The 13,930-nt window shown below is 44.5% G+C and overlaps 1 protein-coding gene across 1 annotated transcript in view; it reads left to right on the top strand.

Annotated features, from left to right (window-relative positions):
* Nucleotides 1–13,930, top strand: part of HHIPL2 (HHIP like 2) — a 75,210-nt gene that overhangs the window by 39,976 nt on the left and 21,304 nt on the right. The window contains exons 4-5 of the mRNA XM_073671901.1: nucleotides 5,195–5,526; nucleotides 13,098–13,224. Of these exons, the coding sequence (XP_073528002.1) occupies nucleotides 5,195–5,526; nucleotides 13,098–13,224 (459 nt within the window). The remainder of the gene's footprint in view (nucleotides 1–5,194; nucleotides 5,527–13,097; nucleotides 13,225–13,930) is intronic.

The raw sequence follows: 13,930 nt of genomic DNA on the forward strand, positions 1-13,930 counted from the left end.
AGAAAAAAAGGCCTTCCCTATATTGTTGTGTCCGGCCAGGTACAAATAGGCAGCTGGTGGTTGGGGACAGCCCGTTCCTGCCTGCTGTACCTGGCTGGACACAAATATAGTGCGAAGCCCCACGTCAATTTTTTTTAAATTATTTCATGAATTTCCTGAAATAATTTAAAAAAATTGAAGTGGGGCTTCGCACTATATTTGTGTCCAGCCAGGTACAGCAGGCAGGAACGGGCTGCCCCCATCCACCAGCTGCCTATTTGTACCTGGCCGGACACAACAATATAGGGAAGCCCTTTTTTTCTTAATTATTTCATGAATTTCATGAAATAATTAAAAAAAATTGAAGTGGAGCTTCGCACTATATTTGTGTCCAGCCAGGTACAGCAGGCAGGAACGGGCTGCCCCCAACCACCAGCTGCCTATTTGTACCTGGCCGGACACAACAATATAGGGAAGGCCTTTTTTTCTTAATTATTTCATGAAATTCATGAAATAATTAAAAAAAAAGTACGTGGGGCTTCGCCCTATTTTTGTGTCCAGCCAGGTACAACTAGGCAGCTGGGGGCTGGAATCTGCAGCGCAGGGAGGCCCAAGCTTTCTGGGCCCCCCCCGCTACAAATTGCAGTCCGCAGCCACCCCGGAAAATGGCGCGTTCATAGAAGCGCCATCTTCTGGCGCTGTACCCAACTCATCCAGGGCCCTGGTGCGGTGGCTCACTGGGTAATAAAGGGGTTAGGGCCAGCTTGGTATTATCAGCTGGCCCCAAGCCCAAAATTCATGGGGTCACGCCAGTATTAGACATGACCGCCATGAATTTCTAGTAAAGTATTTAAAAAAAACACAACACCCAGAATAAAGTCCTTTAATTGAAATAAAGACACAATTCTTTATTGTTCTAAATTAAACCATACTTACCATCACACCCATTCCAGCTGAAGCCAACGATCTCCTGCAATAAAAGAAAAATAATAAACCAACCTCATCCTTACCTTTCCATGGTTCCCACGACAGCTTCAGCTCTGCTACATCGAGATGACTGGCTGGACCGCAGCAGAACGCTGCCATCCAGTCTGTCATCCCGCAGACACTGAGAAGCGCAGGCATGCTTGCGCTCCTCACTGTCTCGCTGTGACGGCATCCAGATGAGCCGAGGTCATGTCCAATGAACTCGGCTCACCTCATGCACGTTACTGACAGCGTGGGAAAATTCTCACGCTGAAGTGCTGAGTGCAGGAGAATTCTCCCACGCTGTCAGTGATGTGCATGAGGTGAGCTCATGTCCAATGAACTCAGCTCACCTCCTGCACGTCACTGACAGCGTGGGAAAATTCTCCTGCAATCAGCGCTTCAGCGTGAGAATTTTCCCACGCTGTCAGTGACGTGCATGAGGTGAGCCGAGTTCATTGGACATGAACTCGGCTCATCTGGATGTCGTCACAGAGAGACGCTGAGCAGCGCAAGCAAGCCTGCGCTTCTCAGTGTCTGCGGGATGACAGGCTGGATGGCAGCGTTCTGCTGCGGTCCAGCCTGTCATCTCGATGTAGCAGAGCTGAAGCTGTCGTGGGAACCATGGAAAGGTAAGGATGAGGTTGCTTTATTATTTTTCTTTTATTTCAGGAGATCGTTGGCTTCAGCTGGAATGGGCGTGATGGTAGGTATGGTTTAATTTAGAACAATAAAGGATTGTGTCTTTATTTCAATTAAAGGACTTTATTCTGGGTGTTTGTGTTTTTTTTAACTTTGACTATGGGGTTAGTAATGGGGGTGTCTTATAGACGCCTCTCCATTACTAACCTGGGCTTGATGTCAGCTGGCATTATAAGCTGACATCAACCCCAACCCTATTACCCCCTGCCACCGCACCAGGGCAGCGTGGAAGAGCGAGGCTAAGTGCCAGAATTGGCGCATCCTATGAATGCGCCATTTCTGGGGCGGCTGACGGCTGGTGTTTCTAGCCTGGGAGGGGGCCAATATTCATGGCTCCCTTCCTGGGCTATTAATATCAGCCCCCAGCTGTCTGCCTAGCCTTTGCTAGCTATTAAATTAGGGGGGACCCCACGTCATTTTTTTTGGGGTGTCCCCCATTTTAATAGCTAGTAAAGGCTATGTATTCAGCTGGGGGCTGATATTAGTAGCCTGGGAAGCTCCGTGGGTATTACCCCCTTCCCAGGCTTCAAACATCTGCCCCAGCCGTCTGCTTAACCTCTGCTAGAGCCTAAAATTAAGGGGAACCCCACGCCAATTTTTTTAATAATAAATCCTTTATTTTAATACTAAATGACAAGTACAGTAACCAACACTATCACTGTACTTCATATATATGTGACTGACATGTTTCTATCTATCTAATCTATGTGTGATGCTCTATCTTTCTGTTCTAAATTGTCGGGTACCGCTGCTGAATTGCCGGCCGGCTTTTTTAAAGAGACAGTGCATGAAAACACTATTATTTTTTTAAATAAATCCTTTACACTAAATGACAAGTACAGTAAGCAACACTGTCACTGTACTTCATATATATGTGACTGACATGTTTCTATCTATCTAATCTATGTGTGAAGCTCTATTCTTTCTGTTCTAAATTGTCGGGTACAGATGCTGAATTGCCGGCCGGCTTTTTTAAAGAGACGGTGCATGAAAACATTAATATTTTTTTTAATAAATCCTTTACACTAAATGACAAATGCAGTAACCAACACTGTCACTGTGCTTCTTATATGTGTGACTGACATGTTTCTATCTATCTAATCTATGTGTGATGCTCTATTCCTTCTTGTCTAAATTGTCGGGTACCGGTGTATGCCGCTGCTGAATTTGCCGGCCGGCTTTTTTAAACAGAGTGTCTTCTGAGCAGTTTGTCAGCTTTTGGACACCTTTGCAGGTGTTTTCTATGTGTTTCTATGTGTTTTTGTTTGCCTGCCATTGGTTTTAACGGTGTTCGACGGTGTTCTAAGGTGTTCGACGAACAGTTCGACGAACAGTTCCTCGAACATCCCGGTGTTCGACGAACCGAACCGAACCCGAACACTACGGGGGTGGCTCAACACTAGTACCCTGCTGTTCACAGGTACCACAGGACCCAGGGTGCATGGATGGACTTCTCCACAAGAGGCCCTCACTACATACAAACACCTCCACCCTTCCACCTAACACCACCAGAGGGAGCCCGTTAGGGATATATATATGGAGGGTGGAGCCCGGCAGTTAAGTCAGTCAGACAGAGTCAGAGAGTCTGAGAGCGTGCTGACGCTGAGAGCAGCGAAGACATAGCACATGTGCTGCTGAGCTCTGAGGGCCCCGAGTGTGGCCGACGGCAAGGAGGAGAGGAGGGAGGAGCTAAGGGAGCAGAGGAGCATCATAGGCTCACCCCAGTATATAAACCGGACACCGGGTCCGCGCCTACAGGGTCCTTCATACCCAGTAGGGATCACTGGCATACCAGGAGGACTACAAGTCCCTGCCAGACCTGAAGCTAAACCCTTAACAGGACCAGGAACCACGAAGGCCCCAGCGTTGCCAGGGATAGTGGTTGCCAGCAGAAGGTCCTACTACCAAGCGACAGGTGAAGGAGCAGCACGACCCATAAGCTAGGCCCAGTTGCAGGCTGGCCAGGAGCATACAGAGAGGCAGACACGGACCAGGAGGCCTTATACCTGCTCACTGGGGAGAAGTCCTGAAGTGCATCCATCCTACTGAGTACCCTGGACCGTACCTGACATCCGCACCAGTAAAGGTATTGAAGCGAATCCCCTGTTTCTATCAGTTACTCCTGCTGCGCCATCCCGCCTGCACTACAAGCCCCAGCATCACCACCCACCATCAAACTCCACACTGCCTCGGGGGCCCGCTCCACCTGTGGGGAGCAGAAACACCTCAGCTGCCATCCCATACCTTACCAGGTACCACAGGTGGCGTCACAAACTATTTATTTTATTTTTATCTCTATCCAAGTTACAATCCCCTTTTTGGTTGACCGCCCTGGGCCACGGACCGGGCCAGCCACTGTGACATATCCCCCCAGCATCCATAGGCCCGGGTACCGAGTACCCCACTGCCCTGGGGGCGCGTCACTTGCCAATAAGGTTTTTGCCACCAAGTATTGAGTGTTGTTTGCCAGAGGAATCAAATACTTATTTCTCACTGCAAAATGCAAATAAATTTATCTAATTAATACAATGTGATTTTCTTGATTTTTTTGGGATATTCTATCTCTCAATGTTAAAATTAACCTACCCTTAAAATTATAGACTGTTCATGTCTTTGTCAGTGGGCAAACTTACAAAAACAGCAAGTATTTCCTTTACTGTAGCATTAAAGAGTTATTCCCAAAAATTAAGTTGTCCTCTATCCACTGGGAAGGGGATAACTTGCTGATCACTGGGTTTTGACTACTGAGACCCTCAGCAATCCCAAGATCAATCCCTGATGTCTCGAGAATGATGGGGCTCCCAGCAGACAGACCCCGAGTGACCATACATTTGGCACCTCTGCTGTGAATAGGTGATATATATTTATGGGACAGCTCCTTTAAGGAATATCTAAGAGAATACTTGAAAAAGTTTATGGATTCTGTTTTTTTATATTTTGATCGGTCATGGATCTTTTTGTAAGGTAAGAAGAACTCCAGTTGCTTCTTTTTAATGGAAGGGTAAGGAATGGACATCACCCAAGTGTTTCACAGAATGGCATCCATACAAGGTGCTGTTTTAGTTACCCTAAAATTAATCCTTTTGAAGATCATATAGGGTGACCATAACTTACGCCGAACTTCACGGGAAAAAGTTCCTTCAAAAAGTTCCCACTTCCACAATATTCATTCACTTCTACTTCTTTGTTCTTGGCAGTGTTTAATCTCCTAAATCAATGGTCAGAATATAGGAAGGGACACGGGACCTCTAAATTTTTCAGGATCTAGGTGGTTCACATGGCCCAGTCTACAGAAGCCGATGGCTTGACTATCCCCTTTGTGTCCATAGAAGTCAGAAAAAAGGGGCCCCATGAAAGTTTGACCGCCTCTGCTGTATGTGGTTGTTATCAGTAGTCAGGTGGAGATCCGAGGGTTGGATGGGTATCCCAATTACTTTTTTTTCCCCAAGGTTCTTAATACCAACCTTAATAGGGCACTGCTTTTACTCCAAACCTAAGACTTGTGACCTCATAAATCTTGAATGTTAATTTTTCTTTCTGTTTCTAGAAGTGCTTTGTTGGGTAAAGTTCTCCGGATTGATGTAGACGGTGAAAGAGCTGCTGGAAAACCCTACGGTATCCCACCAGATAATCCATTTGTTTCAGAGCGTCACGCTGCTCCTGAAGTCTACGCCTATGGAGTGAGGAATATGTGGAGATGCTCTGTTGACCAAGGAGATCCAGTGACTGGGAAAGGAAGAGGGAGGCTCTTCTGCGGCGATGTTGGCCAAAGTCGTTACGAGGAAGTTGACATCATTGTTAAAGGTGGAAACTATGGCTGGCGAGCCAAGGAAGGATTCGAATGCTTCGACATACTGCTTTGCCTCAACTCTTCCTTACGTAAGTCAGGATTGTTGTATTCTCAGCAGACTTTTTTATTGTATACATTGCAGTTGCTTTTATGGATTAAAGAATTTTCACCCCCAGAAAATGAACAATCCCAGTTTTTACATCAAAAGAAATAAAAAACAATAGATAGATAGATTGATAGCCAGATACATAGATAATTTGTACCTTGCTACTATGGTGCTGCTTCAACTTTTTTTCTATTCAGATAGATAGATATGAGATAAAAATAATGAATGGAGGCAACACACCAAAAAGGTATGGCAAAAGAAGTGTGGTTTATTAGACCATAGCGGCAGTGGCAACGTTTCGGTTCTAAAGTATGAACCTTACAAATAAGCCAGGATAAAGCCAAAGGTTGGATGATGCCAGAGATGCCATCTTGCAAAAGGGCAAATCTAATGGCAAAAGCACCATCACATGGCAAATAGGTAAGGCCCCCTTCACACGTCTGTTTTGTATGTCTGTATGCGGTCTGTTTTTTAAGGACTGCAAATATGGACATGTGCACACCAACTGTATTCAATGCAGACTAATCAGAAATCAAAAATGTGTGCTGCACACGTGCACACTGATGACACACAGATGACATCCAGGTGTCATCAGCGTGACACATACCAGCGCCTGGAAATCAACTGTACAGTTCATGTTGTTCCTGTTAGGAACTGCTACAAGCACTAAGGAAAGATAGGAAAACTGTCCCTACAATAGGACTAAGCTGATTCCCTACGATGCAGCGGGGGACCTGTTCCTTGTGAACAGACCCGCCTAAGTCCTCAGCTAGTCTGAACGAAGACCTATAGATATAAGGGAGGGGTCCCTACAAGAACTAAGGACTGGGATATAGTTGGACACCTCCTAGCAGAAATTGTAGCAGAGCAAAGACAAACAAAAAGTACTAGTGGTCAAAAGACCAAGCAAACTACAGAGTAAGGTACAAGGCACCTGGCTAGCTTAAGAGTAAATGTAACACTGAAGTCCAGCAAGGAAAGGGCGGAGCTGGATTAAATAGGCAGAAAGTCAAGTGACCAACAAAATAGAAAAAATTAACAGGAGGGTTCTAACAGTACCCCCTCTTTTATGAGGATCCTCCGGATCCTCCAGGCCCAGGTCTATCAAGAAACCTCCTGTGAAACGCTCCGACAAGTCTAGGAGCAGAGACATCATCCACCCTTACCCAGGAGTTATCCTCAGGACCGAAACCTTTCCAAGCGATGAGATACTGCAATCTCCCTCTATGACATCTAGAATTAAGAATGTGAGAAATTTCATATTCACCATCTTCCACCACCGGAGGAACAGAGACAGTGGCATCCCTATCAGAAACATCAGATTTTTTCAATAACGAAACATGAAACACCGGATTAACTACCTGAAGCACCTTAAACGGACCTACAAACTTCGGGCCCAATTTCTCAGAAGGAATCCTCAACCGCAGATTCTTAGAGGACAACCAAACCATGCCACCAAACAAAACCTTTTGACGTTTCCTGTCAAAGTACCTCTTGGATTTTTTGTTAGCCTCTTGAAGGTCACGACGTACATCAGTCCAAACTCTCTCCAAATCACCGGAAAAATTCTCCTCCTCCGGCACAGCCGATACCAATTTGGAGAATGACCCAAACAACGGATGTCTCCCAGTGCAACAAAAAAAAAGGAGAACATCCAGCAAAAGAGGATGTATGGTTGTTAAGAGCAAATTCAGCCAGTGGCAGAAACTCAGACCACCCCTCTTGATTGTCAGCCACAAAACAACGCAAAAACTGTTCAACATCTTGGTTCTTTCTTTCTGTCTGTCCATTAGACTCAGGATGATATCCAGATGAAAATGACAAATGAACTCCCAACCTGTCACAAAAGGCACGCCAAAAACGAGCCATGAACTGAGGTCCCCTATCGGAAACAATGTCGGTAGGAACGCCATGGAGCCTGACAATTTCCTTAACAAAAGCCTTAGTGAGTGTCTTAGCGCAGGGCAGTTTGATGAAGGGAACCAAGTGACACATCTTGCTAAAACGGTCCACGACCACCCAGATGACAGTGAAACCCTCTGAGGCAGGAAGGTCTGTAATAAAATCCATAGCAAGATGCGTCCAAGGTGCACTAGGAACCTCCAGAGGGCAAAGCAACCCCGTAGCAGGAGCATGTGAAGACTTAGATCTAGCACACACAGTACATTGACGCACCCACTTAATGACTTCCTTCTGCCACCCAGGCCACCAAAAACTGCGACCTACAAGTCTCTTAGTCTCCGAAATTCCTGGATGACTTGCCAACCGAGACTCATGACACTCCACAAACAAATCTCTCCTAAAGTTCCTAGGCACAAACAACCTCCCATGGGGAGTGTTAGATGGGGCATCCTCCTGGGCTTTCAGAATCCCATCTTCCAAAATGGAGTCCAATGCTGCTATTACAACACCTTCCTGTAAAATGCTCTCCTCTTCCTCGGTACCAACCATGGGAGAAACACTGCAAGATAAAGCATCAGGTTTTACATTCTTGGTACCCGGGATGTAAGTAACAGAAAAATTAAACCGCGAAAAAAAAGTGCCCACCTAGCCTGACGGGCATTCAAGCGCTTGGCAGCATCAAGATAGATCAGATTCTTATGATCAGTGAAAACCTGAATGGGAAATTTAGCACCTTCCAAGAGATGACGCCAATGTTCAAATGCGAGTTTAATCGCCAGCAATTCCCGATTACCGACATCGTAATTAAGTTCGGTCTCAGAAAATTTTTTGGAAAAAAAAGCACAGGGATGTACTCCATCCTTGTTTTCCTGAGACAAAACAGCACCGACCCCCACCGAAGAAGCATCAACCTCGACCAAAAAGGGCTTGGTCTCATCAGGCTGCATAAGGATGGGGGCAGAACTGAACCTCTCCTTGAGATACACAAAAGTTTCAATGGCCTCAGTAGTCCACTGGACCGTATTCGCACCTTTCCTGGTGAGATCGTTCAGCGGCTTAACAATTATAGAAAAATTCTTAATGAATTTTCTGTAATAATTGGCGAATCCCAAAAATCTCTGTATCGATTTCAAACCAATAGGCCTAGGCCATTCCTGCACAGCCTGAACCTTCACCGGGTCCATCTCAAAGCCCTCGCTGGAGATAATGTAGCCCAAAAAACTAATTCTCTGCACAGCGAACTCACATTTCTCCAGCTTAGCAAAAGTGAATTGTCACTTAACAACTGCAATACCTCACGTACGCTCCGCCAATGAGACTCCAGATCCGGCGAATAAATCAAAATGTCATCCAAATACACCACCACATTCTTACCGATCAACGGTCTCAGGATGTCATTAATAAGGTTCTGAAAAAACGCTGGTGCGTTGGTAAGACCAAAAGGCATAACCAGGTTCTCAAAATGACCCACCGGAGTGTTAAAAGCAGTTTTCCACTCATCACCTTCCTTCATACGTAACAAATTGTATGCCCCCCGGAGATCAATTTTAGAGAACCACTTGGCCCCCACTAACTGGCTGAACAAGTCAGGAATTAATGGCAGTGGGTAGGAATTGCGTACTGTAATTTTATTAATTTCGCGAAAGTCCAGACATGGACGTAAACCGCCGTCCTTTTTTTTTACAAAAAAAAATCCAACAGCCACAGGTGACTTAGAAGGTCTAATGTGACCGGCAGCCAAGCTCGTCTGTATGTATTCCTCCAAGGCCTTTCTCTCAGGGATAGTAAGATTAAATAAGCGACTCTTGGGAAGAGTAGCTCCAGGGACAAACTCAATAGTACAATCATAATCCCTATGAGGAGGTAAAACTTGCGACTCCTCCTCCGAAAAAAAACCTCCAAAAATCCTGAATAGGTACAGGTAATTCCCCTCTTTCCACAGCAGCAATGCGACCGTTACAACATTTATCATAACACTTAGGACTCCAAGACTTAATTTCATTGGTAGACCAGTCCAGTACAGGATTGTGCAATTTTAACCAAGGTAACCCCAAAACCACTGGAGCAGGCAAATTATTTAATACCGCCAAATCCAAATTCTCTTGGTGAATACCATTAATGGTGAGGGGAAATTCAAAAACCTTGTGAGTAATACATTTCAAGGGAGAGCCATCAACAGCAACCATAGAAATAGGAGATGACAAAAGTTTGGATTCTAATTAAATTTTTTCCAAAAATCCCTCATCAATCACATTGAGTGTAGAACCACAATCCACAAATACCCGAAATTCAATCAACTCCTCCTGGAATGAGGTGCTTCTAGAAAGAAATACTCTTTTTGAGTTTAAACAAGCTATACGGGCGTAACTGACCTCTTTTTTTTTTCTTTGTTCAAACGAAGCACACAGTTCTTAATAAAATAGTCAGATTTACCGCAATAAAAAACATAATCCCTTAGCAAACCTGCGGTCTTTTTCCTGAGAGTGGGGTGACATCGCCCCAATCTCCATCGGTTCTCCACCTTCCGAGCAGACCCTCTGAAAACTAGGAGCTGCCATTGCAGTAGATTTCTCTTCATTAATCCTAGCACGCAGTCTCCTCTCCACACGTATAGCTAATTGCATTGCCTCCTGCAAGGTTCCAGGTTTTGGGAAGGCAATCAGCAGATCCTTAACCCTTTCACCTAGACCAGCAAGAAACAGACATTTTAATGCCGAGTCATTCCATTCCACTTCAGCCGACCATCTTCTGAAGTATGTACAATAATTTTCCACATCACCTGATCCCTGCTTCAAACGTCTTAATTCTGTTTCAGCAGATGAGACTCGATCAGGATCATCATACAACAACCCCATAGCAGAAAAAAAATCTTCCACAGATCTAAAACACGGATCATTAGGTTGTAGAGAAAAGGCCCATCCCTGTGGTTCTTTGCGCAAAAGCGACATTATAAACCCAATGCGCTGTGATTCATTCCCCGAGGATCTGGGTCTTAAATGAAAATATAATAAACAAGCATTTTTAAAGGAAAAAAAATATTGCTGTTTACCATAAAAAAAATCTGGCAGTCCTACCTTCAGTTCGACAAAATGCGCTCCAGGACAGCTACTCACGTGTTGCTGGAGCTCGGCCACCTCCAAAGACAGTCCCTGCAAGTGTTGAGCCAACTCCTGAACCGACACCATGCTGATATCTGGATTTCTTTCCTTAGAGTGTTTTTTTGGGCTGGACTTACTGTTATGAACTGCTACAAGCACTAAGGAAAGATAAGAAAACTGTCCCTACAATAGGACTAAGCTGATTCCCTACGATGCAGCGGGGGACCTGTTCCTTGTGAACAGACCTGCCTAAGTCCTCGGATAGTCTGAACGCAGACCTATAGATATAAGGGAGGGGTCCCTACAAGAACTAAGGACTGGGATATAGTTGGACACCTCCTAGCAGAAATTGTAGCAGAGCAAAGACAAACAAACAAAAAGTACTAGTGGTCAAAAGACCAAGCAAACTATGGAGTAAGGTACAAGGCACCTGGCTAGCTTAAGAGTAAATGTAACACTGAAGTCCAGCAAGGCCAGAAGGGTGGAGCTGGATTAAATAGGCAGAAAGTCATGTGACCAACAAAATAGAAAAAATTAACAGGAGGGTTCTAACAGTTCCCCAGCTCTGGCTGCTGAAGTCAGCTCTCATCATTGTCAGCGGCTCGCGCTGAGATCAGTGCCAGCAGGAGACAATTATGGGAGTTGTATTCAGCACCCGCTGAGTACATGCTGTGTAAAATTAAGAATGAAATAAAATAAATGGCATGGGCTCCCGCCGATTATTCTTAACCAGCAGAGGGAATGCAGACCAATGCGGGCTGATATTACTAGCCAGGGAAGGGGCCATTAGCTAAAGATGCTCTCTGGCTATTTATAACAACCACAGCTGTTTAATTAGCATTTACTGGCTAGATTACAGGCTGACTCCAGAATTTTTTTTACGTAGAGTCCCCCTATATATTTTACCCAGCAAAGACAGACAGCGGCGGGCTGATATTAATAGCCAGGGAAGGGGCCATGGATACTGGCCCCCTCTGAGGCTAATAACATCAGCCCTCGGCGGCCCCAGAAATTGTGCATCAATAATATGCGCCAATTCTGGCACCTAGCCTCCGCTCTTCCCACTTGCCACTTGTCAAGTGGGGTAATAGGGTTGGAGTTCATGTCAGCCTTGTATTGGCAGCTGACATGAAGCCCAGGGGTTAGTAATGGAGAGGCGTCTATAAGACGCCCTCATTACTAACTCCATAGCAAAAGGTTGTAAATAAACACCGAGCCTGATTAAAATCCTTTATTTGAAATAAAAGTCCACATCCTATTTCACACATTTATTTAAAAATAAAAAACATAGTTATCCTCACCTCAAAAAATGAGGTAGCCTATCTGGCAAGTGGACCCAAAACTTTGTCTAGAAAAACACCATTATTGCTAAATATAGAGCTTAGTGGAGGGGGGTGCTTCGATTGGAAAATGGACAGAATCTACAGAAAGCTGTACCTTCCAAGTACTGACAAATGACCCAAACCCAAATTCTGCCTTTTATTAGCTGAATGTTACACCCACATAACTCCCCTTGATGAGCTCATGTAGGGGTTGATAGTGGGAGGTGCTCGACCATTCAGAATTTTAAGAGATCCACAACTTACGGGATATCTTTGCCCCTAGAGGTTCCAGGCGATAGATATTGTCGCCATATTTCTTATCATGTTTTTACTTTTACATAGAGATCAAACATGACCTGGATAACATCAGCGATCAGAACCTTATTAAGTTAAGGGGTTCTAATGGCCTTACAGTGATGTGAGTGACTGCATTCTGTTTGACCCTTCGCTACGATGGCAAAAATCTATCTCCCATAAATATCGGATCGATGCAAAACCACCATATTCATATTGGGATACCGGAGACAGAGTGTCTAGAACACTCTCAGAAAAATCCTTTGAACCCAGGATGCTTGCTCCTTGCTTGGAATAAAGGAAGCCCCTGAACTTCTCCTCCTCTGCGTAAACAGATCTCAGCCTCGTTGTCTGTTTCACAAAAAACAACAACTCCTGTTTAATTACCTGGACACTGCTGGGGGCCTCTGCTTCAAAGGAACTGGAGGTTTCAGCTCTCTTTAACTTCCCCTGTTATAATGAATCCCAGAGCTTCAATGTTGTGGGGGGGGGGGGATATGTCCCTTCTCTGGAGATGTCTTATGGATTTTTAATTTTTCTCTGACAGCCTTGTCTTTAAATATATGGCATTTGTATACTATCACTGCTTGAGGAAGGTTCATACTTTAGAACCCAAACATTGCCTGCCAGTATGGGCTGATAAATCACACTTTTTTGCCAAACTTTTTGTGTGCTGCCTCCATTCGCTATTTTTGTCTGGATGGTTTGGTATTTGCCAGGGAAGCTCCGCACCCATATTGTCCTGGTGCTGCTCCTGCTTTTCTTTCTAAATATGAGCTAGATAGATATTAAACCGATAGATTAATATATATTAGATAGAGAAATTTTTTTTTTTTTATTAGAAGTAACTGATTACAGCTATTGTATTCATTGAACCCCCCTTCTGTCACCACCTATGGATATATATTTTTGAGGCTGTAATAATTTTTCTTTAACAGATGATATTCTACCAATTTTTGCTTATGGACACAATGTTGGTAAATCGGTCACCGGTGGTTATGTATATCGAGGTTGTGAATATCCTAATCTGAATGGACTGTACATCTTCGGGGACTTCATGAATGGGTATGTTTAGCCGAAACTTGCGAAAATTTGTAAAATGCTATCTAAATCTGCTGAGGATAGATAGATAATAGATAGATAGATAGATAATAGAAAAAAAATAAGAAAGATATACTGATAAACAGATGATTCACAGATAAATAAAAAAAAATATAAAGAAAATCGATAAAGTAATTAGATATATATAGAAAAATATGTGCAGTCATAAATCTGAGTACAGATGATCCATAGATAAATGAATAGATAAGATGGCAGATAGTGTAGACATACTGATGCAAAAAGATCAAGACCTAAATAAATAGGAAGTTCCATATGTGATGTGACGCGCCCCCTGGGCCGTGGGGTACCCAGAGCCGGGCCTGTAGATGCTGGGGGTTGTAGTCACAGTGGCGGTGACCCGGTCCGTGACCCAGGTGGTCAATCTAAAGGTAGTCTATGTATATCTGTTATGTATAGTCCGACTACGCCACCTGTGGAATGCGGTTATTGGGAACCGCCGCTGCGGAGCAGTCCGCTGAAGCTGGTGGTATTGCAGCAAGGTGATGTAACTCCCCACAGGAAGAGTGGAGCTTCAGGGCAGCGTGTATAGATGATGGTGGTTATGGTGCAGGTAGTCAGTAATGACACGGAGTCAGATAGTGCAGTCCCAGGGTCTTTACTCACAGTTATCGCAGTTCAAGTTACAGACGTCCAAGCAACTTTCCCACGT

The sequence above is a fragment of the Phyllobates terribilis genome, unplaced genomic scaffold (assembly GCF_046119375.1).
Source record: "Phyllobates terribilis strain yellow unplaced genomic scaffold, ASM4611937v1 Scaffold_3__8_contigs__length_932513732, whole genome shotgun sequence".
Classification (NCBI taxonomy): domain Eukaryota; kingdom Metazoa; phylum Chordata; class Amphibia; order Anura; family Dendrobatidae; genus Phyllobates; species Phyllobates terribilis.